Raw genomic sequence first — 23,934 nt, forward strand, 5'->3', positions numbered from 1 at the left:
GGAACTTTTAAGGTAATTTCATTAGTGACCTGCTGGAAATATCAGGCCCAGGGTCAGAGCTTTTGGTGAGTAAATGCTGGAATTTAGACTTAAATAAAAAGCTTATGGGCAGCACCTGTGGCTCAGTGAGTAGGGCGCCGGCCCCATATGCCGAGGGTGGTGGGTTCAAACCCAGCCCTGGCCAAACTGCAACAACAACAAAAAAATAGCCGGGCGTTGTGGCGGGCACCTGTAGTCCCAGCTGCTTGGGAGGCTGAGGCAAGAGAATCACATAAGCCCAAGAACTGGAGGTTGCTGTGAGCCGTATTACGCCACGGCACTCTACCGAGGGCAGTAAAGTGAGACTCTGTCTCTACAAAAAAAAAAATAAATAAAAATAAATAAATAAAAAGCTTATGTGTTTTAGTTATTTGCTCCATTGAATATTAAGAATATATTAGCCACAGAGAAGAATTCAGAGCCATTAACTCACCAGATACTCTGTTTACTGAGTAATTATATTGTGAGCATTTGGGTCATGCTCTTTCCTATCTTGGACATTCCTTTCTGCATCCAAGCTCTTCAGCAAGTCTTTGTGTGGAGGAAGATCTTTCCTTATTCATTTCTGTGTTCCCTGCAGCATCTAAATTAGTACTTTGCACACAGTAGGTGGGTTTTTATGATTCCATGTTTTCATTTAACTGGACACTGGTCTTATGACCTAGAATACTTTCTTTGATTTTTTTTTTTCCTCTTCAGCTGGCAAATATTACTTGAACCATTAGTGCTCCAAATCTTATCTCCCCCAAGAAGTCTTCCTGAAATGACTCTGTTTGAGTTATTTGTTCCTTTCTTTGTTCCAACAATACTTTGTTCATGTCTCTGACAAAACAGCATCCATTATTTTGCTATTTGGGTTTTATACATTTGTCTCCTCTATCAGCCTCCAATTCCCTAAAACCACAGATGCTTTCTTTCTTTCTTTTTTTTTTTTTTTTTGCAGTTTTTGGCTGGGGCTGAGTTTGAACCCACCACCTCTGGTATATGGGGCTGGCACCCTACTCCTTTGAGCCACAGGCACTGCCCCACAGATGCTTTCTTATATGTCTGTGTCTAACTAAGAATGAGTTTTAGAGTTAGACATTCTACCCTATTCCCAGATCCCAGGCTGCTCTTTCAATCACTACTACTTTTCTATTTCTCTCTTATTTGTATTTTCTTTTAAAATTTTGTGTCTGGCCCAGATTAAATATACTAAAGTCTTTCCATTAAGAAAATGTAATGCTCCATTGACTATTTGCTCCCCTCTCTGGTAGGAAGGAAGGCGAGGCATTGGCCATTGCTCTTCTGCTCTTTCCTTCTTAGCCAAGTACTCTGTACTCGGTGTCTCCGTTTACTCACATCCCATTGCTCATGCCTTAATCTTTTCCAATTGAAAACTGAAATTCTCTTTTCAATTCCCACAGAGCTTTTGAAAACTGCCAGCTACCTCTGTATTCTCAAATCCAATCGGCATTTTGGATCTTTATCTTGTGCCATTACACAGCTTTTGAAGTATGAGACCCTTCTCTCCTTACACATTCCTGATCCCTAGGTTTTGTTGCCATTATTTTCTCATACTTGCCCTAATCTCTTTCTTACTGTCTCTTCTCAGTCTCCTTCATGGGATTCTCTTCCTCTTCATGCTGCCTAAAAATGAGCATGTTCATTATATGTTTCCTTTGCTCTTAAATCACACATGTTTGCTGGGTGGCTTGTCCCATCTCATCCACTTCCAGAGCTCTAACTACCACTGGTTAAAGCTTTTTAACGATCTCTACTTCTTTAGTACCAAGTATATGTGATATTTGTTTTTCTATTCATGTGATATTTCACTTAAGAGAATAGTCTCCAAGTCCATCCAGTTGTTATGAAAAAAATACAAAATCTTCGTTGTTTTTATGGCTGAATAATATTCCATGGCGTAACATGTACTGCAATTTAGTAATCCATTCCTAATTGAAAGGTATGTGGGTTGTTTCCCTGTCTTTATGATTGTGCATTGTGCTGTAAACATGCTTATGTGAGAGAAAAATTCAGTGAAATTCAAGTGGGGGAAAGGGTTTGGGTAAATTCTCACCCAAAGAGTACATTGCATTGTTACAGTGCACTCTTCCTGGGTAAAGGATGCACGTACAACTCAGACTTTAATCTCACAAAGGCAAACTGTGTTGACTAACCATACATACCCTATATTAATCTAATACACATACGTAAAAAAAGTCTCTACCTCCAGCCCTGGACTCTTTTTCTATCTGGACTCAAGGATTCTACAGCCTACTAAAAATCCTTACTTGAATTTTCAACAGATACCTCAAACCTCAACAGATCCCATTATACATTCTCAATTCATTTATGTTTTTATCATGAATAGCCCCATCATGAATAGCTCCATCATTGATCGAGTTACCAAAACAGACCTGCAATTCATCATATAGACCTCCCCTTTCTCACTCCATCCACCCAATCAACATATTTTTCTAATTTTGCCTTCCAACTTTTTCTTCTTTCCATCTGCCTAATATAAGAAATCTTGTTGAGACCATATAGAACCTGTAACCTTCATTCAGCAAATACTAAGTGCCAGTGATGGGTTCCAGATGCTGGATGTATATAGAAGCAAAAAAAAGAATCACCATCAGTTGTGCATAAAGTTGTGATTATAAAATAAGTGACCCCATCAAGTTCTTCCATTATCTTCTGCCACTCTCTGCCTCAAAGTTTTCACTGCAGTAACTGTTAAGCATTTGTGGGCCCTATACTCACAACACATTCCCTCACTCCCTTTTACATACTTCTCTTTGGAAGTAAAATTCAGAGCCTGCTCTTCATTACCTCAAAAATGTCTCTTTGTTTTCTGGTTTCATCTGGATATCAACCCCAGGAGGCATTGCTAGAGACCCGAGTTTGGGGCTCCATGCTCCACAAACCCACCTTGGACATACCCTGTCTATGCTTGTTATTATTACATTATACTGAAATTATCTGTTTCTGTGGCCATCTTGTACCCTGAACCGATAGGGCCAACTAAAATAGGGGTACAAGAAATATCTGTTGAATTTTATAAAACTAGCCTAGAATAAACACTTCAAAATGTTTATTTCACTTCCTCCTTGGAAAGATCTCTTGAATAGACTAGATAATTTGGGGAGTCTCAAAAAGCAGTTTCCCTGAATTTAGACATTCATATTTCTGAATATGACTCCAAATGAAATGTTTGTAAATTTAAAAAAAGATGCTATCGGTAACTTAAGGTTTTATTATTAATTGAAAAAATATTTAGGATCACAAAAAAAATCACACAAAAATGTATTCTGATTTTTATTCAGGTTTCTGTGGCTTTCTCTAGATTCAACATTTCCAAAAATGTTATGCTTCAAGATAACATACCAGCCATCCTCCTTATTAGCATCTTCACAATTGACTCACGGTAGTTCATGATTGTCAACAAAAGGTAACTACAATTAGGGGCTCCGAGACAGCCCTTAGTTAGAATTGGCTTAGGCTGATTCAATTTTGCCATTTTTAGCTAATGTGATATTAGAAAAATAACTAGTTTTAAAGGAGCCTCAGTTTTATCTAATCTGCAAAATTGAAATAATGCTATTTGTCTGATAGGATTGTTCTGTGGTTTTAATGTCGTGGGGGGTGAGAAAAAAACCTAGGATCTTGAAAGTAGGAGGTACTCTGTCCATTCTTACTAATGCAGTTAAAACATAATGCGAAGCATGACTAGCGTAGGCCATGACAAAACTGGGGGATGAGAATGGACATTGCAAGGCAAGGGAACAGCATAAACAAAGGCACTGAGTCATGAAAGACGCTGAGATGTGAACATGTACAGTGTGTAAGGGAACGGAGAAGTGTAGGGGCACTTTAAGGTTTATAGAGAAGAGAGGAAAAGAATAAGACTGGCAAAGGAAGTGGAGTAATATGAAAACAAGGCAAACTGACACCCCGTGGAGATGGTGGTGGTGGTGGTGGCGGCAATGGTTGAATAGGTCAGAGGAGGAAGTTAAGAGGAGCCCTAAGCTTCTTGCAGGCATGATTTGAGAGACTGTGTGGTTTACTTAGATGAGAAATACTGGGAAAAGGGAAAGTTTGAGAGGGTATAGATAAATTTAGTTTGGGATATTATAAATTTGAGAACACTCTAGGATTTACTAGAGATGTTGAGTATGAGATTAAAAATAATAAGATAAAATATAAAAATTACGATGGCTTCTAGACTTTTTTTGTAACAAGCACACATAACAATCATTAAAAATTCTAAGAAAATGCCAGGAAGACTATCTTAACCAGTGTGATGAAAATATGTCAAATGGTATATAAAACCAGTGTATGGTACCCCATGATTGCATTAATGTACACAGCTATGATTTAATAAAAAAAGTTTTTAATGATAAAGCTTCTTCTGAATGTGTGTGTATAAACTACTCATACATATTACTTTTGTGAGTTAATATTTCAATTCTCCAGTTCTTAAATACACTTAGAGCAAGGGTCAACATTAATAATACTAGATGCTAACCATATTTTAATTAATCTTCTTGATTGTCTTGAAAGGTTTTGGCCAATTCCTGACAAATCTGATTAAATATCACTTTGTTGGGTGGTGCCTGTGGCTCAGTGGGTAGGGCGCTGGCCCCATATGAAGAGGGTGGCAGGTTCAAACCCGGCCCTGGCCAAATTGCAACAAAAAAATAGTCAGGCATTGTGGCAAATGCCTGGGTTATATACCTAGTAGTCCCAGCTACTAGGGAGACTGAGGCAAGATAATCACCTAAACCCAGGAGTTGGAGGTTGTGTATAAGCTATGAGGCCACAGCACTCTACTGAGGGTAATAAAGTGAGACTCTGTCTCTAAATTAATAAACAAACAAATATCACTGCGTTGATTTAGCATTGCAGTGTGGCCAGTCCTCTGTCATTTTCTTTCTGGTGATGTCTTAAGTTATTACCATTAGTGTGAATTCACAGTTTCTTTGCTAGCATCTTTTTCAGCCACTTGCTCATTTTAAAATCATACACTATAATCCTAAACTCTGTGACACTAGGCACAAACACCAAGGCAACGTGATACTCTGGAGGTGAAGGAAGAATGGACCCCAGCATACTGTAGGACCCCCCCACTCTACTTCCTTGGTGATTCTGTATTTGGGCTGAGCCTTGAAAATAGGTAATAAACATATACACTAGAAATTCTATTATTTTTTTCTTGCCTTATGTGCCTTGATTAGTAAATTGTATTATAATTGGACTTAATTGGGCTTTTGCACTGAGTTGGGAACTGAGATAAAATGTTTTAAGACATAAAATCTTCACTTTGGCTAAATAGAATTTATGGGACAAGATCAGAATAAAAACCAAAGCACCTGCTTCTTTTCTCCCACTGTATAAACTTACTTTCAGATCAGTTCTCCCTGACATTTGGTTGAATGTTAAGGCAAGATCATAAGTTTTTTTTTAAGGTTTCTTTCAATTTTTTTTTTGTAGATCTCTATTCCCCATACACAGTCTGTTCAGTAATCAATATGCCCAGTTCAGTATATTATAACAAGTAAATCATATTTTATTTAAACAGGAAACTGTGTTCTTTCTTCAGATTCTCCTCTATCCCCACGTTATGATCTTACTCTGTTTTCTCCATGCTGCTAACCATTACCTCTGACTTCCTTGGGGCACAGGTTTGGTCAGGATGGAGAGCTAAGGAGGCAGACAGTCCTCACTGCCTCGCACTTCCCGGTGATCTGGCATCGGGGCTCTGCAGATTTGGCAGCTGTGTAGTGCTAACCTCTTCTTACTGAAAACATTTCTTTGGGGTATTTTTGGAGCTTCCCTGTTCTCTGGGAACTCTTACTTGTGAGTCTTTGGCTGTAGAAAAATGTATCTCTTTTCAGTTGTTTGTCTACCACTTATGCCTCGGATCTTTCATAAATGGCAGGATGATTCCAGTTTCCTTTTCCTTCAGGAGGGATCTAGGGCAACCTCACCTGACTTTCTGTGGGGAATAGGCAGCTACTCCCCAAAGTACAGCTGTTGCTCTACGGAGCCAGCTTTCAACTTGACTCTCCTTAGATTCCTCTCTTTAGAATTCTAGTTTGAGATTTCTCTGGTATGAGTTAGGTACCAGCCCACCATGTTCCTCCAAGCCTTGGGGATCATTTGCCATACTCTTTGAGGGGTTGTGTTGAAGCTGGAGACAAGCTGGGGCTTATATTGCTCACTGTCCTCTTGGGTAGTTTAGGGGATGAGGGCTCTCAGTACTGTCAGGCTGCAATTAAACTCTATTCCCGTTAATTCTACGTTGTGGGTGAGGAGTTATGACTCTCCAAAAGGGAATTTTGTTTGCGTAAGTCCTGTGTGATGAATATACACTTCTCTTTGGAACATGGTATCTATAATTTGGGGCTTCATTTGAAACCAAGACAGGAGTTACATCTTAAAACGTAATTTAGTCCTTATCTAAACCCTAAGAAATACGCATCCTCCTGCTTTGACCACATTTTACAAATGAGAAAACTGAGGCACAGAGGGGTCAGTTAAAATGCCCAAGGTCACTCAGCTTTGTCGGTGTGCATCTCTGACGAGATCCAGTTTGGAAAGTTGAGCCTCCGTGAGCTCATCCAGCAGACCCAGGATTAGGAGGCAGGTGCTCTGGTTACCCTCTCAGATCCACTCATCAGCTCAGTCCTGGGGGCCCCAGGGGACAGGAGGGAGGATGCATTCGCTTTTATCCTCTGGCCCAGAATGTGGGCTATAGTCCAGAGATCCATGCAGAAAGCTCGAGAGGATTAGCTTGGCCACAGCGCTGCTGGAAGGTCATTCTCTTTCATCTCTTTCCTGAGTGTGTGACTCAGATGTAAATAATTTACAATGGCAACAATTAGAGAATGCAGTCTGTGTGGATGAGCCCTATTCCCTTAATAACACTGCAGGCTTATATATAGCACAGTTTAGCCAAGGGGCCCCCACGTGTTACCCAAGCCATAGCCAGTGTCAGTGGTTCTGGGTCGACCAGAGAACTGCACAGCAGCCGCCTTCAGTGGGCGCCTGTGACTCACTGAAGGTCACAGGAGGTCAAGGGCAGTTCTCAGAATAGAACCAGCCTCTCTTTTGCAGGCTTTGCACTCTACTGTCAGGAAATTCCCTTTGTGAATCTTTTGGAAGAACAATGGTTCTGAAATGCATAGCAGGTGATATTCGGTACTATCTGTAAGTTTCGGGCACTGGGAAATAACAGCCTTAAGCAAGGGAGTTTTTATTTGTAGTTCATTAATTTGTTTGTTTCTTTACTGATTTTGGAGGCAGGAGGCAAGTGGCCACTGGCTCAATTCAAAAGCTGTAAGGGAGAGAGAAGGTGGGTTCTGCAATGTTGATAAAAACAAAAAGATGAGTGAATCCTTTCCAAGCAATACTATGAAGCACAATGGTCTGTCCTTGCCTCCACTGCCCAGTAAAGGAGAAGACCAGTTGGGTGGGTAGTTATAAAGTTCCTCAAAAACATATCAAAAAAAATAGTCAAAAAGTGGGTGAAATTCTTTTAAATATTTTAATTTAATTCAATATATTTAAAATAATATTTCAACATGCAATCAATAAAAATATTAGTGAGGTATTTTAACATTTTAATTCCTGCTAAGTCTTTGAAATCCTGTGGACATGTCTTTCATACACACAGCACCTCTGTGCTTGGACTAGCCCACTGAAGGCTCCTGAAAGCCGTGTGGGCAGGTACTCCTGGATGGGACAGCAGAGCCTCCAAGCTACTCTGCCATTTGCTAGCTTTGTGGTTTGGGGCCAGTTTCCTTTCCTCTCCATGTATAAAGAGAGGACCATGACTCCTGTCTCTCACCATATTTTCACAAGGTCCCATGTTTAAAGCAACCAGTGCAGCTTCTGGCACTTTCTGCCCATTTAATGTGTGTGTGTGTGTGTGTGTGTGTGTGATTCCTCCTGCAAATGACTTTCATGGTAACTAAATCAGCAGCTCCCTGTGGGAGACGGGAATGCTCCTTGCCCTCTGACTATAGCCACACAAACCCCAACCCTGATACCCTTCCCCACCCTTCCACTGACATTTCTTTTTCCCTGAGGCATCTGTACTGTTTATTCTTTCACTTACTTCAGGTTTCTGCTCAGAAGCCCCCTTGTCAGAGATGCTTTTCCTGAACAGCCTGTATCAAAGGCATCGCCTGCACTCTCAGCTCCCCAGCCGCCCCCTGCTCAGCTTTGCTGCAGAGCGCGCCTCATCACCGCACAGAGAGCTGCAGCTCACTCTTTCCTCCTCTCCTTCCTCAGAGAAAGGAAGCTTCCTGAGGGTTCTGTCTGCTCTTCTGGGTGAGCACTGGCAGGTGAATGGATGAGTTTATCAAATATTCACAGTTCTGTGACCTGAGTGTGTACACAGAAAGGAAACGCCTGGTTCTTGCTCAATGAGGAGAGAGAGAGCAAAAATTAAGGATCCACTGCCCCAGGGCCCTTGTTTTCACTAAACTCACGGCCACCCTATGTGTTCCCTTAGCACACATCCCATCTCTCTGGCTCTCTGCCTTCTCTCACCCGGAGGCATTTTATGTGCTGTGTGCTCTGCCGGGATTTCCTTTCCCCATCTCTGTCTAATAAAACCTGACTTGCTCTTTAAGGTCTCACTCAAATGCTACCTCTTCTATGGAGCCTCTCTAGAGCTCCTGGCCTCTATTTCTGGACTTTATTTCTTTCTTATAGTTCTTATGGCAACGTATTTATATTAAAATTGTTTAGGCATGGAGGTGACTGCCCCAATCTATTTTAAATCTCTGGAGGGCAGAACCAAATTTCAGCTGGGGTGGGATGGGGGTAGAGAATATATAGGATGTTGAGCAGATTTTGTAAAGATATCTACATAGGTCAGTGTCTTGAATCTAATGCTGAGGAGTTATGAGCTTGGGAAAGTTATTTAATGTCTTTGATTCCCAAGATACTCATCCATTAAATGGGGCAGCTGCGCCCACCTTGCAGAATACACGTTTATTAGCATTTACCTTGGACCTCTAATGCTTTGGCAATTACCAAGGGAACAGGCAATTTAAAACCAAGCACATAGTGGAAACTCAATTAATATCACTCATGTGGCCCTTGTATTAGCCCAAGTCTCTAGCACAGTGAGTGTAACATGATCTCGTTTACAGAATGGGTATCACGGCCTGTAATCATGATATCCCACATTACACCATTTAAGTAACATATGTACTCATCCTTGTTCCATCTAGCCCAACAAAGTATCCATTTCTATTAAATTGTACTTTATAAAAACTTTCATTTTCATTTTTAGTGCTCTGTGGGTTATTGTAATTTTCCAAGGCCACAGAGATATATTCTGACTTCTTCCATGAGGTACTCATCTCTACTTGATGAAATGGAGATTGTGTCACAGACTCAAGCAACAAAGCAGTTGTCAAGCAGAGCCATGTGTATGCATATCCAGAGCCCTGCTGAGAACGATGGAAGAATGAGAATACCTCTTCACTAGGAGCTAGAAGACTGGCATCAAGTCTAATCTGCCACTCAGGTCTTGATCTATAAAAAGGAGTTGGATTAGAGGAAGGCTTCTCAACTTTTGCACCATTGACATACTGAATGCAGTTTTCTCAGCTCTGGGGGGTGTCCTGTGCAGAGCTGGTTGGTTAGCAGTGCCTCTGGCCTTTACCTACTAGATGACAGCTGTGCCTCCTCAGTTGTGGAAATCAAAGATGTCCCCTGGAGGGCAAAATGGTCTGTACTTGGGACGAACTGGGTTAGATTTTTTAAATTGCAGCTAATTCTGGGATGTGGACTTGCACAGACCTGCACGCTCACATACTATTCCATGTATAGCCTCCTTCCATTTTTTTGAGAACTGCAATGTTCTGAATCTTGTTGCCTTGAGAACAGTCTAATGGCTAAGTGTTCTCCCACAGGCTCCCACCCTGTGCTCAGGCAGAACAGAAGCAATGTAGAAGGGCTGTGTGGGTGACATGCTGTGATTTCAGTGTGCTGTAGTTCACTACCTGGATCCTTGAACAGTTGCCTGCAGCCCCTGCCTGACACTCCGGTGGGTTCTGGCAGACAGTCTTGGCAGCTGTAGCGGTTATAGTTCTGCACTCAACTTGTACGGCTTTGTTTTTGGCCTCAGCTTTTGCCAGCCTGCTCCTCCATTCCTGCACCTTTCTCCTTGGCCCTTGACAGCCAGAGGCTCACAGCAACGACTGCAGTGTTGCAGCAACTCACGATAAAAGGGTACAACTGAGTAGCCAATCCAATTGAGCAGGAAATCTACATCTGTCTACTTTTTATTTTCTCTTTCTCAGTTTTATTTACCTTCTATAGTCAGCTGGAAGTACGCTTCAAGGCATCACATTTAATTATGTATACATAAGGTATTACAGTTGATAAAATGTTTGTGTCCTCACCACATTTTTTTAATGACAGACATAAATAGATGAGATCTAGGAGGGAGATGTGACTGGCCAGAGTTGCGTCTAGCCAAGGGTAGAAAGCGTTTCCTAAGCATTCTTTCCAGTTAAAGGCTCACAGCTCTGTGAATAAGGCAGACATAGAAATAGACGCAGGCAAACCTCAGAGATGTCAAGAGTTAGCCTTCAAACCACTGCTGCAGAGGGAATCTCACAATAAAAAGCAACACACAAATTTTGCAGTTTCCTAGTGTGCATACAAGTTCTGGTCACGCTATACTGTGGTCTAAAGTGTTAGAAGACTTTATTGGTTAAAAATGCCAAGGATCATCTGAAGCTTTAGTGGGTGGTAATCTCTGTGCTTGTGGAGGGTCTTGTCTTGATGTTAAATGCCTGCCGACTGACCAGGATAATAATGATGGTTGCTGAATGCGCGGGTGGCTGTGGCCATTTTTTAGACAATAATGAAGTTTGCTGCACTAGTTAACTCTTTTTTTTTTTTTTTTACAAAAGATTTTCTTGAATCATGCGATGCTGTTTGTTAGCATTTTACCCACGGTAGAATTTGTTTCAAAATTGGAGTCAATCCTCTAACACTCTGCCTTTACATAGTATCAACTAAATTTATGTTATATTCTAAATATGTTGTTGTCATGTCAACAGTGTTCATAGCATCTTCACGAGGAGTAGATTCCATCTCAAGAAACGACTTTCTTTGACCATAGAAGGCGATTTGTCATCCATTTAAGTCTTATCGTGAGATTGGAGTAATTCAGCCATATTGTCAGGCTCTACTTCTAATTTTAGTTATCTCTTTATTTCCACCACGTCTGCAGTGACTGGCAGTGACTTTCTCCACTGACATCTCTCCTCAAAGTCATCCCTGAGGATTGGAGTCAACTTCTGCCAAACCCTGGTTAATGTTGACATTTGGACCTCTTCACACCAATCATGAATGTTCTTAATGGCATCTAGAAGGCTTCCGATTTACTATTCCAAGACTCATCAGAAAATTTTCCCTCTGCGGCAGCTACAGCAATTAAAAAATGCATTTCTTCAATAATAATACTTGAACGTTGAATTCACCGATCCATGGGCGGCAGAACAGTTATTATTTCAACAGCCATCAGAATACCTTTGATCTCTTTGTACATCTCTACCCAAACCCTTGGGTGACTAGATGCATTGTTGATGAGCAGGAATATTTTGAAGGGAATCCTTTTTGTCTGAGCAGGCCACAACAGAGGTCTTAAAAGTTCCAGTAAACTGTTGTAAATAGACGTGCTTCCATCCAGACTTTGTTCTTCCACTTATAGAACACAGTAGAGTAGCTGAAGCATAATTCTTAAGGTCTTGAGAATTATTGGAATGGTAAGTGAGCACTGGTTTCAACTTAAAGTCATCTGCTGCTTTAGCCCCTAACAAGAGAGTCAGCCTGTCTTTTGAAACTTTGAAGCCAGGTTTTGACTTCTCTTAGCTTTGGAAGTCTTATCTGCTATTTCCTTCTGATACAAGGTTGTTTTTTCTACATTGAGAATCTGTTGTTTAGCATAACCATCTCCATCAATAACCTCAAGTAGATCTTTTGGATAACTTCCTGTACCTTCTCCATCAGGATTTGGTGGCTTACCTTGAATTTTCATGCTATGGAGATGGCGTCTTTCCTCAAGCCTCATGAACTAAACTCTGCCACATTCAACCTTTTCTTCTACAGCAGCGGTTCTCAACCTGTGGGTCACAAACTGCAGGAACTGTATTAAAGGGCTGCAGCATTACGAAGATTGAGAACCACTATTCTATAGCTTCCTCACGGCTCTTATTTTTCATAGAATTAAAGAGAGTTCAGATCTTGCTCTGAAGTGGGCTTTGGCTTAAGGCAGTGGTTCTCAACTTTCCTAATGCCATGGCCCTTTAATACAGTTCCTGTGGGTTGCGACCCACAGGTTGAGAACTGCTGGCTTAAGGGGATGTTGTGGCTGGTTTGATCTCCTATCTAAATCACTAAATCCTTCTCTGTATCAGCAACAAGGCTGTTTGGCTTTCTTATCATTTGTGTGTTCACTGAAGTAGCACTTTTAATTTCCTTCAAGAACTTTTCCTTTGCATTCACAACTTGGCTAACTGGTGCAAGATGTTCAGCTTTTGGCCTGTCTTAGCTTTCAACATGCCTTCCTTAAAAGTTTGATCATTTCTGGCTTTTGATTAAAATGACAGACATGTGAATCTTCCTTTCACATGAACAATCAGAGGCCATTGTCAGAGTATTAATTGACCTGACTTTAATATTATTGTGTCTCAGGAGATAGGGAGGCCTGAGATGAGGAAGAGAGACAAGGGAATAGTTGATCAGGGGACCAGTCAGAACATACTCATTTGTCAATTAAGTTGGCCAGCTTCTATAGATGTAGTTTGTGGTGTTCCAAACAATTACAATAATGACACCAAACATCACTGATTACAGATTATCATAACATATAGTAATAATGAAAAAAATTGAAATGTGAGAGTTACCCAAATGTGACACAGAGACACAAAGTTAGCATGTGAAGTTGTAAAAGTGGTACGGATAGACTTGCTCAGTCCAGGGGTGTCGGAAAACTTCAATTTGCAAAACAAAAAATAATAACATAGCAAAATGCAATAAAGGGAAGAGCAATAAAATGGGGCATGGCTGTAAATATAATACAAGATGAGAATGCTAAAATATTTTATAGGAAATGATCAATCACAGGTGAGAGGAAGAAACTACTAACATGTTTTAAAAAGAAATGGATTAAAAAAATGACTTTGGGGGACTTGACCTCAACTGGCTACTAGTGGGTAAACACGGCTTGGCTGGGCAATGGGAACTACACTTCTCAACAGGGACAAAGCTCATATATCAGTATCAGGGCTCATTCTCCTCATCATTTATTCCAAGATTATGTCACTTAATTGTCACACTGGTTCTAGGTGTGGGTGCTATTCTTAGCCACAGTTACAGATGATGAAACTAAGACATAGAGAAGTTAAATGACTTGCCTGAAATCAAAGCTGCCTTTTTATAGGGAGTAAAATAAGCTTTTAGAATAAGTCGAATGAGGTCACAAATAGTATAATGTTAAGCTAATAAGTAGATTGATGGTAAGAGGATAAAAAGAAAACTTGTAAATTTTGTTTACAAAATTGGCATGGCCTGTGACTTTTAATTTATCCTCCTCATGAAAAAGCCCCTACTTGGCTCTAGCATTAGTCTCAAGCATTTCTCTAACACAGTACCTGTGTGCTGTGATACCATCCAATAAAAGAGGCATGTGGGACTGCACCTAACCCTTTGGCCTTTAGTTTCCTTATGGCATCAGGGAACCCTTAGGTGCAGAGGCACTGACAGATGAATTCTCTGGTCATGTTTCCTCGGGTTTGGGAGACATTCCACTGAACATTGTAGAAGTGGATTCTAAAAAGCTCTATCTTTAAGGTATCCATAAAAAAAGATGAGGACTTTGCATCTTTTATGTTTACCTGGATGGAGCTGGTATTCTTAGTAAAGTATCTTAAGAATGGAAGAAAAAATATCCAATGTACTCAATACTACTATGAACCCAATATATAATCACCTACACATTCATACAAATGATAAAACATAACTATAGACCAGAAAGAAGGAGTGAAGAGGAGGTAAAGGAGAGGTGAAGGGGGAGGCCAGGAGGAGGGAGGGTATTTGGTCGGACCTCACCTAATGTGCAAAATGCAATGGTACATTTCAAAATCATTAAGAATAGAGTATAAATGTCTTAACACAACAAATAAGTAAGTGAAGTGATGGTTATGTTAATCAGTTTGATATAAGCATTCTACATTGTTTATCAAATCAGCATAAGCCCATTAATGCATTAATGTACACAGTTATGATTTAATAAAGAAAATAAATAAGTAAAGAATATAAAAAAATGTAAGTTATCTAGCTCAGATAGTCATGACAATAGTCCACCATCAGGCTTGTGCATTCATCTGATCACGCTTGAAGCAAAGTGTCTGATTGGTCGGTCCATGTATGAGTGAGAAGAGAAGAGGAAGGAGCCCTTGTTTATTGAGCCCCAGTTACGAGAAGCCAATTGTTTGTAAAGTAGATGGTACAGACATTTTAGTTTTCTTCATTTTCCTCACTGGCTGCATAAAACTCATTTCTGTGTTATTTAATTTTTTTCATTCTTTCAACACTTTTGCCTCAAAACCTGGAATGTGCCAAGTGCAAACATATTGGCACATAAACCTATCCACATTTTTACAGATGAGGAAACTGCATCCCTAAGAGATTCAGCAGTTTGTCCGGGTTCATGCAACATGTAAACAGTAAAACAGGAACGTGGGCCCAGATTTCCATATACTCTATTTAATCATGAACTCCACTGATCTTTGTAAACATAAAAGCCTTCTACTGATACAAGGCACTATTGTGAAGATGTGATGATGACACTATTTCTTTTCTTTTGTCTTTCTCTTTTTATTCCTTGTCCCTTTTGTTCTTTCCCTCTTTTTGCCCTCTTCTTTCTTTTTTTATTCTTTATTTTATTTATTTGTTTTTTCTACAGGACTCCACAGAATGGAGCAAGAATGAGAGGAAAAAGGCCGGCAGAAAAGCATGAACTGGAGGTTTGTTGAGCTCCTCTACTTCCTGTTTGTATGGGGCCGTATCTCAGTGCAGCCCTCCCACCAGGAACCAGCTGCAACAGACCAACATGTCTCCAAGGAATTTGATTGGCTCATTTCAGACAGGGGGCCTTTCCACCACTCCAGGAGCTACCTATCCTTTGTGGAAAGACACCGTCAAGGATTTACAACTCGATATAAAATATACAGGTAGGATCTGGGCTGAGATAGCCCTTGTCTTTCATTTACATTGCCCTGTGTGGGCTTGGGTGTTGCCACAGCCCTTGCTCTAGGGAGAAATGTTTGAGCCAAGGAATTATACCCTTTCCATGGGCTTGTTTTTACTTTTGCACTTAAAAAAGATTACTTTGCTGAAGACATTAACAATGACAAGGAGAAGATCAAATAACTAATATGTGAGTACTGATTGTGTGCTGGGCATGGTGCTTAATACTTGTTATACACTATTTCATTTAAATCTTCTAACAACCATCAGATGTAGGTTTTGTTGGCTTCTACACTTTGCAAATTAACTAATCAAGCCTTGCTAGGTTAAATAACTTGTCTAATGTCATATAGTTAGAAGTGGTTGTACTGTGACTCAAAATATGGCTTACTGGCATCCATAGTCATGAGAATTTTAGTCAACCACATCAGCTGTAAGTAGCATTGTTTTGCAAGTGCTACAAATTTATGTACCCAATATTCTATCCAAAGATATTTACACATTTGGAAAAAAGTAACAACACTCAAAGAGCAACCTTTTCTTGAGTAAGTCTGTACTAATTCTTGGCCTATTGAAATCCTACTTACCCAAAAAGGATTTATCCCAAAGTTCTTCCTCTTTGAAACTATCTGAGGTCCTCCACATTTCACTTAATCACTTTCTCCTTGATATATCCACAGCTCTCTGCACGTATATCTCTTGAATTTTAAACCAGTGGGAATTAGAGTGCTTTCTTATATTTTCTTCTCACCTAACCAGGAACTCTTAGATGGAAGAGCTTATGTATAGAATTCATTTCTGGATCCCTAGGATGATTTTTGTTCTGCCTTATATTTTTATTATCATAAGTGAACAATGTATGTTGTGGATTTAAATGAATTGGAGACTGCAAAGAACTCTCTCAGTGTAGTCTTTGTCTTAAGGTCAAGGAAGGAAGGGCAAACCCTAATACTTCTTGGCCAATTAGAAAAAAGAGCAAGAAAACAGGGTCCAAGAAAGATGGCTGGCCTGATACTGAGAAGGCATAAATTCAAATCTTTAATTGTCTAAATAGTTGAAATGATAGATGGGCTTTCTTGTTTGCATATTTTGTGGTATTTTAGACTGAGGATTGGTGATTCTTGAAATCTCTAGCAGTTGTGACTGCCTGTGATTCTGTACTGAATATTCAAATTGTAGTTTGCAATTTGGCTCCCTAGTGAGTGAGGTCTTTTAATGGCTCTATGTCTATGCAGGAATTTGTGGATGAACTTTCAGTGAGCTTGGAAGAATGATAAATAATCAGAGAGTTATTGAGAAAAGGTGTTTCTGGCCATGATAAAATGCAGGAACACAAAGGAAAATGGATATAGGGTGTGTACAGGAAGGGGACAAAAACAGAGGGAAGTGAAATGTGGGGCATTTTGAAGAGAATATTATAATTTCAGAAATATAACTATTAACTCAAAGGTCTGCCCTTGGGAAGAACTATTTCTAAATCATCTAAAAACAGTAGTTATCTAATGAATTTCTAATTTGGATCTTTAAATTAGTTTTTGGCAGAATATAGCCATCGTTGTTTGTGATTATGTGTAAACTAAACAGGGGTGCTCTGTTTAATAGAACATGTCAGCATCTGAAATTCCTGGTACTGGGGAAGATGGAGTCTTGAGACATTGGGTTCTGAATAGAAGTAGTGAAGATCCAATATTTTATTTGTTTGTGTTTAGTCAAACAATAACATCCTCTTGGTTTTATGTATGTCTTTGTCTTCCATTTAAACTTCCTAAGAACATTTTAAGGTTGGGGTAACTGGGATTTATATTTCCATTTTAAAGACAAAAAGATGAGTGACTTGAATCAAGTTATGTGGTGAAGAAGAGGTATAACTTGGACTGGAAATGAAATTTGACTCCAAGTCCATAACTGCCCTAAGGAATGTGTATCCATTATTTTTTGTGCTGTTTTTAGCAAATATTATGTGTCTTCCCCAATGCTAGACACTGAAGCTAAGTGGACCTGAGGGAAAATAAGCATAATGTCACATGTAGGCCAGGTGCGGTGGCTCACACCTGTAATCCTAGCACTCTGGGAGGTTTAGGCAGGTGGATTGCTTGAGTTCAGGAGTTCAAGACCAGCCTGAGCAAGAGTGAGACCTCGTCTCTACCAAAAATAGAAAAACTAGCCAGGCATTGTTGTGGGGGCACCTATAGTCCCAGCTACTTGGAAGGCTAAGGCAAGAAAATCTCTTGAGCCCAGGAGTTTGAGGTTGCTGTGAGCTTATGGCGCCATGGCACTCTATCCAGGGTGACAGAAAGAGACTCTGTCTCAAAAAGAAAACCAGAAAACATCACATGGCTCTGATATAGTTTTACAAGGGGAGCTATGCCCACATGAGAATATCAATGTATATTTGTCATTACTGTTGAAGTCACTTAAATGGGTACCCTAAATAGTGTTATAAACACAGAATATTCAACAGAGCCTCTTTGTAGTGAGCACGTACAATGCTCCATGAAGGGAGGACATTCAGTCCTTACACGACCCCCTGTGAGGGGGCAGTGCCTTTTTACAGATGGGGAAGCCAAGACTTGGGGAGGATAGTGAATGCATTGCCACAGGTCATTCGTTTAGTAAGGAGTGGAGCTGGAGTTCAGACACTGATCTACCTGACACTAAAGTCCTGTTTTCACCATTGTGCTGAATGCCTCCCCCAACTATGGCTTCCACATATAGAGGATTTCGGAGCTCTGAAAGTTTCTTCCAAACTTTCTTCCTCACAGCCACTTTGTGGAACATTTAGAGGGAGGTTTTAAAGATGCTGAGAGGTGAAATGTTGCTAACAAGGTTGGGAGTCAGGACATCTGGATACTAATTTCAGTTCTTCATGCATTGGTTTTGTAACATTAGGTAAGCTCCCTCCTCTCCTGGACCCAACTTTCCTCTTTTATCAAATGAATAGGGTCCATGTGGACAAATGGTTTTCACCTGTGCTATCTGAAATTCCGAGGATTAATTAAAGCAGGGTGGAGAGAGAGGCATTGGGGGTGTTTGGGAAGGCTTTTCACGCCAACATCTCCTTTACACAAAACAAGGTTTGCATTTGCTTGTGTGTTCAGATTTTACTTACGTATGCTTTACTTTGGATTCTACTGCTAAAACAAAGTTTGCAATCATCTAGCAAGCTGAATTTCAGGATCATATCTAGCTGGAAAATTAAGTCTGAGATTTAACCAAGGTCGCATGGTTAATTAAATGATGGAGTTCAACCCAGCAGTCAGGCCCCTGGCCATCTAGTTATTCCTTTCTTCCTTTATTTAGTCCTCAAATAATTATTGAGCACAAGCTACAGATCCAACACTGTGTTTAGGGCAGATGATACAATGATGAGTAAAACAAACATGGTCCTTGCTCTCAGAGGGGAGACCAATGTTAATTAAACACAAGCATGCGGACATGCATAAACACATTTATATGTATAATAACTGCTAGAAAGAAAAAAATACAGCACAGGTATAACTGGGAGATTGTAAACACCACAGTCAACAGATTTGGCCCCCACAATGTGCAAGGATTAGGTTGGACTCTTGTCACAGACTGTGTTTCAACACACACGTAAATAGGTACCCAGACAGGTGTGCTCACCAGATGAGAAGCCAACTGGGACCTGCTCATTCGGGCAGTTGTCCATTGACACTTTACCTCTCTGCTTGACACTTTTTGAAACTCTAAAGCAGGCATCCTCAAACTTTTTAAACAGGGGGCCAATTCACTGTCCCTCAGACCATTAGAGGGCCAGACTATAGTTAAAAAAACAACAACAAAAAAAAACTATGAACAAATTCCTATGCACACTGCACATATCTTATTTTGAAGTAAAAAACAAAACGGCAACTAATACTATTCACACCGCTGCATCTGGCCCGCGGGCCGAGTTTGAGTACCCCTGCTCTAAAGCATTTCCACAGGGAAATTTTCCAATGTGTCTGTCTTACTGTTTGTTAATGTGGATGCAACACATTATAAACTTGTCATTTGCTTCATGAAAGAAAGGTCTAACTATCATGTTGCTATACTGACTTCAGAGAGCCAGCCTTACTGAGCTATCCTAGCCCCTAGGCAAGTTCTCTCCTCCCTAGAAACCAGAATGGAACCCAGGGTGATTTGGAAGGCTCAGAAAAAAACTAGGAAGAAGTCTCCTCTCCTCATTTAAGTAGATTAAGGCCACCATCTTCCTCTTGCATACACACACAGAGGCTGTCTTCAACTCATAAAGTCATGGTGGTGAGCCACTGTCAGGGGAAACATTGAGATACTTTCAAACTAAATCCCAGCAAAAGGCCCTGTCGTATGTTGTTTAAAAATATTTTTTGAATACATACAATGGTTTGGGGGCATGAGGGATGCACTCTGTCACTCACAAGCTTGAGCTGCCACATGGAGGCTGTATCCTGGTTCATGAATCTGCCAGGTTAAGTGGCACCACTGTGATCTCAGAGTCAGGGAATCTGGGTGTTGGCCCAGCTTGCCTAGCTCCTGGCTGCATGATTTTGGCCAAGTAATAAAACTTTTTTGACCCTCTGTTTCCTCGTCTGTTAAACAGGGACTCTAGGTAAAGTGGCCTTCAAGGTCCTTCTGCTTTGTGAAATTTCACAATTCTGTGAAATGTTGTCGTTTGATAATACTGCATGCGGTAGTAACGAAGGCCCTGGCTTTTGACTCTAGAGACTTAAGCTTTATTTATTTTGGAACTGCTGTCTAGGTTTCACATCCTGAGAAAATTCATTCTTCCAGCATTCACTCACTCATACATTTATTGTTTTAGAATTTAACAGCCATTATATCCAGTCATCTGTGCTATTATTTGGTAATATAGAGATAATTAAAAGAGAACAATGAATCGTACCCTTCCATGTCCCCTCGCCCCCCCCAACACACAAATCCATACCATCTTCTCCACCAAACCCAGAACTGAGGGTGAAGGATAGATTGGGGGGAGGGTGTTAAAAAGTAAATAAGCAAACAACATTCACTCCATGGATAGAAATGACCCCTCAGAGATTCAATTTTCTTCCTCATGGAAAGGGATAATGATGTCTGTCTGCCTGACTAGGTCAAATGAGACGCAGTTTGGTATGAGAATGCTTTGTGAAATTTGAATTATCTTATGTCTAGAATTTTTTTTTCATTAGAGTTCTAAATCATCATTCTAATAAATGATTGATTTTTTACTTTCTGTTAAGACCATAGACATAAGCATCATTAAAGACAACCATTCTGGGAGAGAAATGCAATTATGGTCCCATAGTGCTAATGAGAAAATAAAGGCACTAAGAGGCTAAGCAGATTGTTCCCATCAATATCTGGGAAGTGCAAGAGCTGGGGTTAAAAAGCTGAGACTCCAAACATAAGCCTCTGATTCTGTGCTGTCGTCACTCTCCCTGGTTCTTAGTTACCTGATTACCATCCAAAACCAAGAGACTTCATTGACTGTGGGCAAACTGAGGCTTTAGAGTCTCACTTTTTTCATCTGTAAAGTGGAGATGATAGTAAATGCCAGGTGCAGTTTGTTGAGAAATAGCTTAGACATTCATTTACAGAGCTTGGGATTTTATAAGAACTTCGCAAATGAAAGTTTCCTCCTCCACCCCAGAGGGTGATTGCTTACTGGCAATTATTTCTTTTCTTCTCATAATAATTTAAATGTCAGTTTGGTGCAAAAGTGTTTCTACTACGTTTCCACCACCTTTTTTGTGTTTTATTTTCTGTTAACCTTTTCCTGACTTTAAGGTCAGCAGTAGCTGCTGTAAATTTAGCAATTAATAGGATAATTATGGTACCATTTGTAAGCTTTGTTTACGGAGAGTCAGGGCAGAAGGAAGATCCTGGAAATGATGGACATTATGTCATAAGAGGTGGTTTCATTTTGAGAGCAGATTGTAGAGGAAGTGGTTTGTGGCTTATGTTGAATCTCCCTTTGAGCTCTATGTGTATAGACCTGGAAGCAGAGTGTAAATCAAATCTTGGTAAACCAAGTCTAATTGCCTTGCTGTCTTGCATATTTATGTCCGAGTTGTGTGAATGCTGGTTCTAATCTTCTGTTCTGATGACTCTTTCTTGTGTTTTACAAGAATATCTTTAATAGGTGCTGTGGTAAAGCTACTTGGCTATGAATGGGGATGAGAAGAGTGGATGATTCCGCTAAGATGAATGAGATGTGGTCTGTGTGTGGCAATCATTCAGAAGTATGCTTTGGGCACCTAAATGTGCCTGGTTTGCAACAGAGAGTTAATTATGTACAAGACAGACAAGCTTCCTACCCTTAAGGAGCCTATAGACAATTAGGGGCGAGAGAGAAGTTGTCCTATCACCCCACTCCAGAGGATTGTGGTTGAACTTAAAAAACAAAACAAAACAAAACAAAACAAAAAAAAAAAAAATTCTCCAGACTCCTAATTCCAGATAGAATCTTGACACTGTGTGTTGCAAGGGCTATATTTTTATGAGTATGACTGAAATTAGTCTAAATCAGCATATCTTAGCATATATTACATGGAACTCTAGTTCAATGTGAGGTTAAAAGATGTTGTTTTCTGAGGACATAAAAGGGACCACATAAACAAATTAGTAATAATAATGACATCAGTAACAATAAATTCCTCGCTAACATTGAAATCTTAGATGCCCAGCATTGCACTATGTCCAATATAAAATTATTCTCATTCGTTCTTGCAGTACTCCCATGCAGTAGGTATTGCTGTTATTTGCATTTGCATAACTTGTGCAAGGTAGGAGAGTTAATTTTGGTAAGAGCAAGGTCTGTCACAGGCAAGTTTCATTCTAGAGCCTGCATTCTAGACCACACTACCCTGCTGTCTAAATGTTATAAATCTACATGTAGGGAACCCAGAGAAAGCTGGGCCTCCATAACACAGGGCTTTTATTAATATTAGACTATTTAACAATATTTGACCCCTATGTCCCATTGTCAGGTCAAGATACACACAGCCTCAGTCTTTAAAAAGCAGCTTAGACCAAGCCTGTTAACTGACACTTTTTCTTTCTTTTTTTTTATATTTATTTATTTTTATTAAACCATAGCTGTGTACATTAGTATGATCGTGGGGCACCATACACTTGGTTCATAGATCGTTTGACACATTTTCATCACATTGACACTTTTTCTTCTTGTTAGAATGTGCCCAATTGGCTCAAGAGAAAATGCTTGTATTTGTCAATTTCAGCTGTTTAAGGGTTAGCAACATTGGCGAGAGCCATGAACCTGCATCCCCTGCCATCTTATCCCGTACTTCATACAAATTTGTGATCAAGGTCTCCTTGAACAGAGAGATGTAGAAACGGATCCCCAGCACACATTTCCTGACCTAACTGGTGCCAATTTAAAGACTATCTTGTGTTGATTATTTAAAATTAATATTCTAATACTAAAAACAATAGCTGTATTACTACTGAACCTTTCCCTTGAATTTCATCTTTCTGCTGCTGTGCCATTGCTGAGCTGACTTCTGTACATTGCAAACTGTAGTTTTCTGCAGTCTCCACAGAACAATTGTCCAGCTTTAGTCAGGAGTCTGAAAATGGACTTACTTGTCCACCCACTTGTATGGGAAGGCTGACACAGAGTCTTTAAAGTGACACAAAAAGATGGCCATTGTTATGCCTCAGGAGATTAGGAGGAGAAATGGAGACAAAGAAGAGACAGGGGGACTGGATCCATGACCTAGTACATGCTCATTCATTTGAAAAATGGTCGCTCATCTCCATCTTGCCATGCCCTGCACTGTTTCCTGGGGACACTGGGAGGAAAGCCTTGATTTCTGCCCTCAAGAAACTCCTGGTGTATTTGGGGAAAACTGAGTGAAAAGTGAATAACCACAGTGCCCCGCGCACTGAGCAATGAATGCCACGGGAGTTATGCCTGTGCAGAGGAAGGGAACTTCCACACCACCGAGGTGGTGAAGAGGGGGCAGGAGGTGAGGAAAAGGAGAGTTTGGGAAGGTATGCTAGAGAAAAGGATGGTGAACACAGTTTTCAAGGAGGATTAGGATTTCATGAGAAAAGCAGTGACAAGGAAGGCATCCTAGGGAGTTGGAATAGCACCTACAGAGACGGGGGGGAGGAGAGAGCCTGGCACTACAAGTCTGGGGGCCATGTCCGTGCTGTGAGGCATTCTGGTGACAGTGTAGAAGGCTGGACAGCAGCTCTGAGGCCACAGTGAGAGGAATTTGAGATTGATTATAACCCACCTTCAAAGTCAAGGTAATTGGCAGAGTGTTACTAGATCGTGATTAAGAGCAATGTTTGTTGTTATTATTTTGTACTTTTAAAAATCTTCATCCATACAAAGAAATACATTTTGATTTTGCATTGACACTCAAAAAAGCTAGCCAGAGACATAGATAAAAATATGTAATTGAAATAAAATCCATGAAAAAAAAACTTACCGTACTACATCGGATGCATTATAAAAAATAGCAAGATACCATCTATTCCATTTGGTTGCATTCAAATGTGATTTATTTCTTTGATTCATTTACTTTTTAAAATGCTGATGCCTACCCACTAAATTGATAACAGCCTCCACTAATGTGGTCATGTTTGGGCTCAGAGGAGAATTGTGCCATGTTT

General features: G+C 40.2%; 1 protein-coding gene across 1 annotated transcript in view; it reads left to right on the forward strand.

Moving 5' to 3' along the window:
* The window catches only part of BRINP1 (BMP/retinoic acid inducible neural specific 1), a 192,052-nt gene that overhangs the window by 37,756 nt on the left and 130,362 nt on the right, over window positions 1-23,934 (forward strand). The window contains exon 2 of the mRNA XM_053576437.1: window positions 15,023-15,290. Within this exon, the coding sequence (XP_053432412.1) occupies window positions 15,073-15,290 (218 nt within the window). The 5' untranslated portion in view covers window positions 15,023-15,072. The remainder of the gene's footprint in view (window positions 1-15,022; window positions 15,291-23,934) is intronic.

This window comes from Nycticebus coucang, chromosome 2, assembly GCF_027406575.1.
Source record: "Nycticebus coucang isolate mNycCou1 chromosome 2, mNycCou1.pri, whole genome shotgun sequence".
Lineage (NCBI taxonomy): Eukaryota > Metazoa > Chordata > Mammalia > Primates > Lorisidae > Nycticebus > Nycticebus coucang.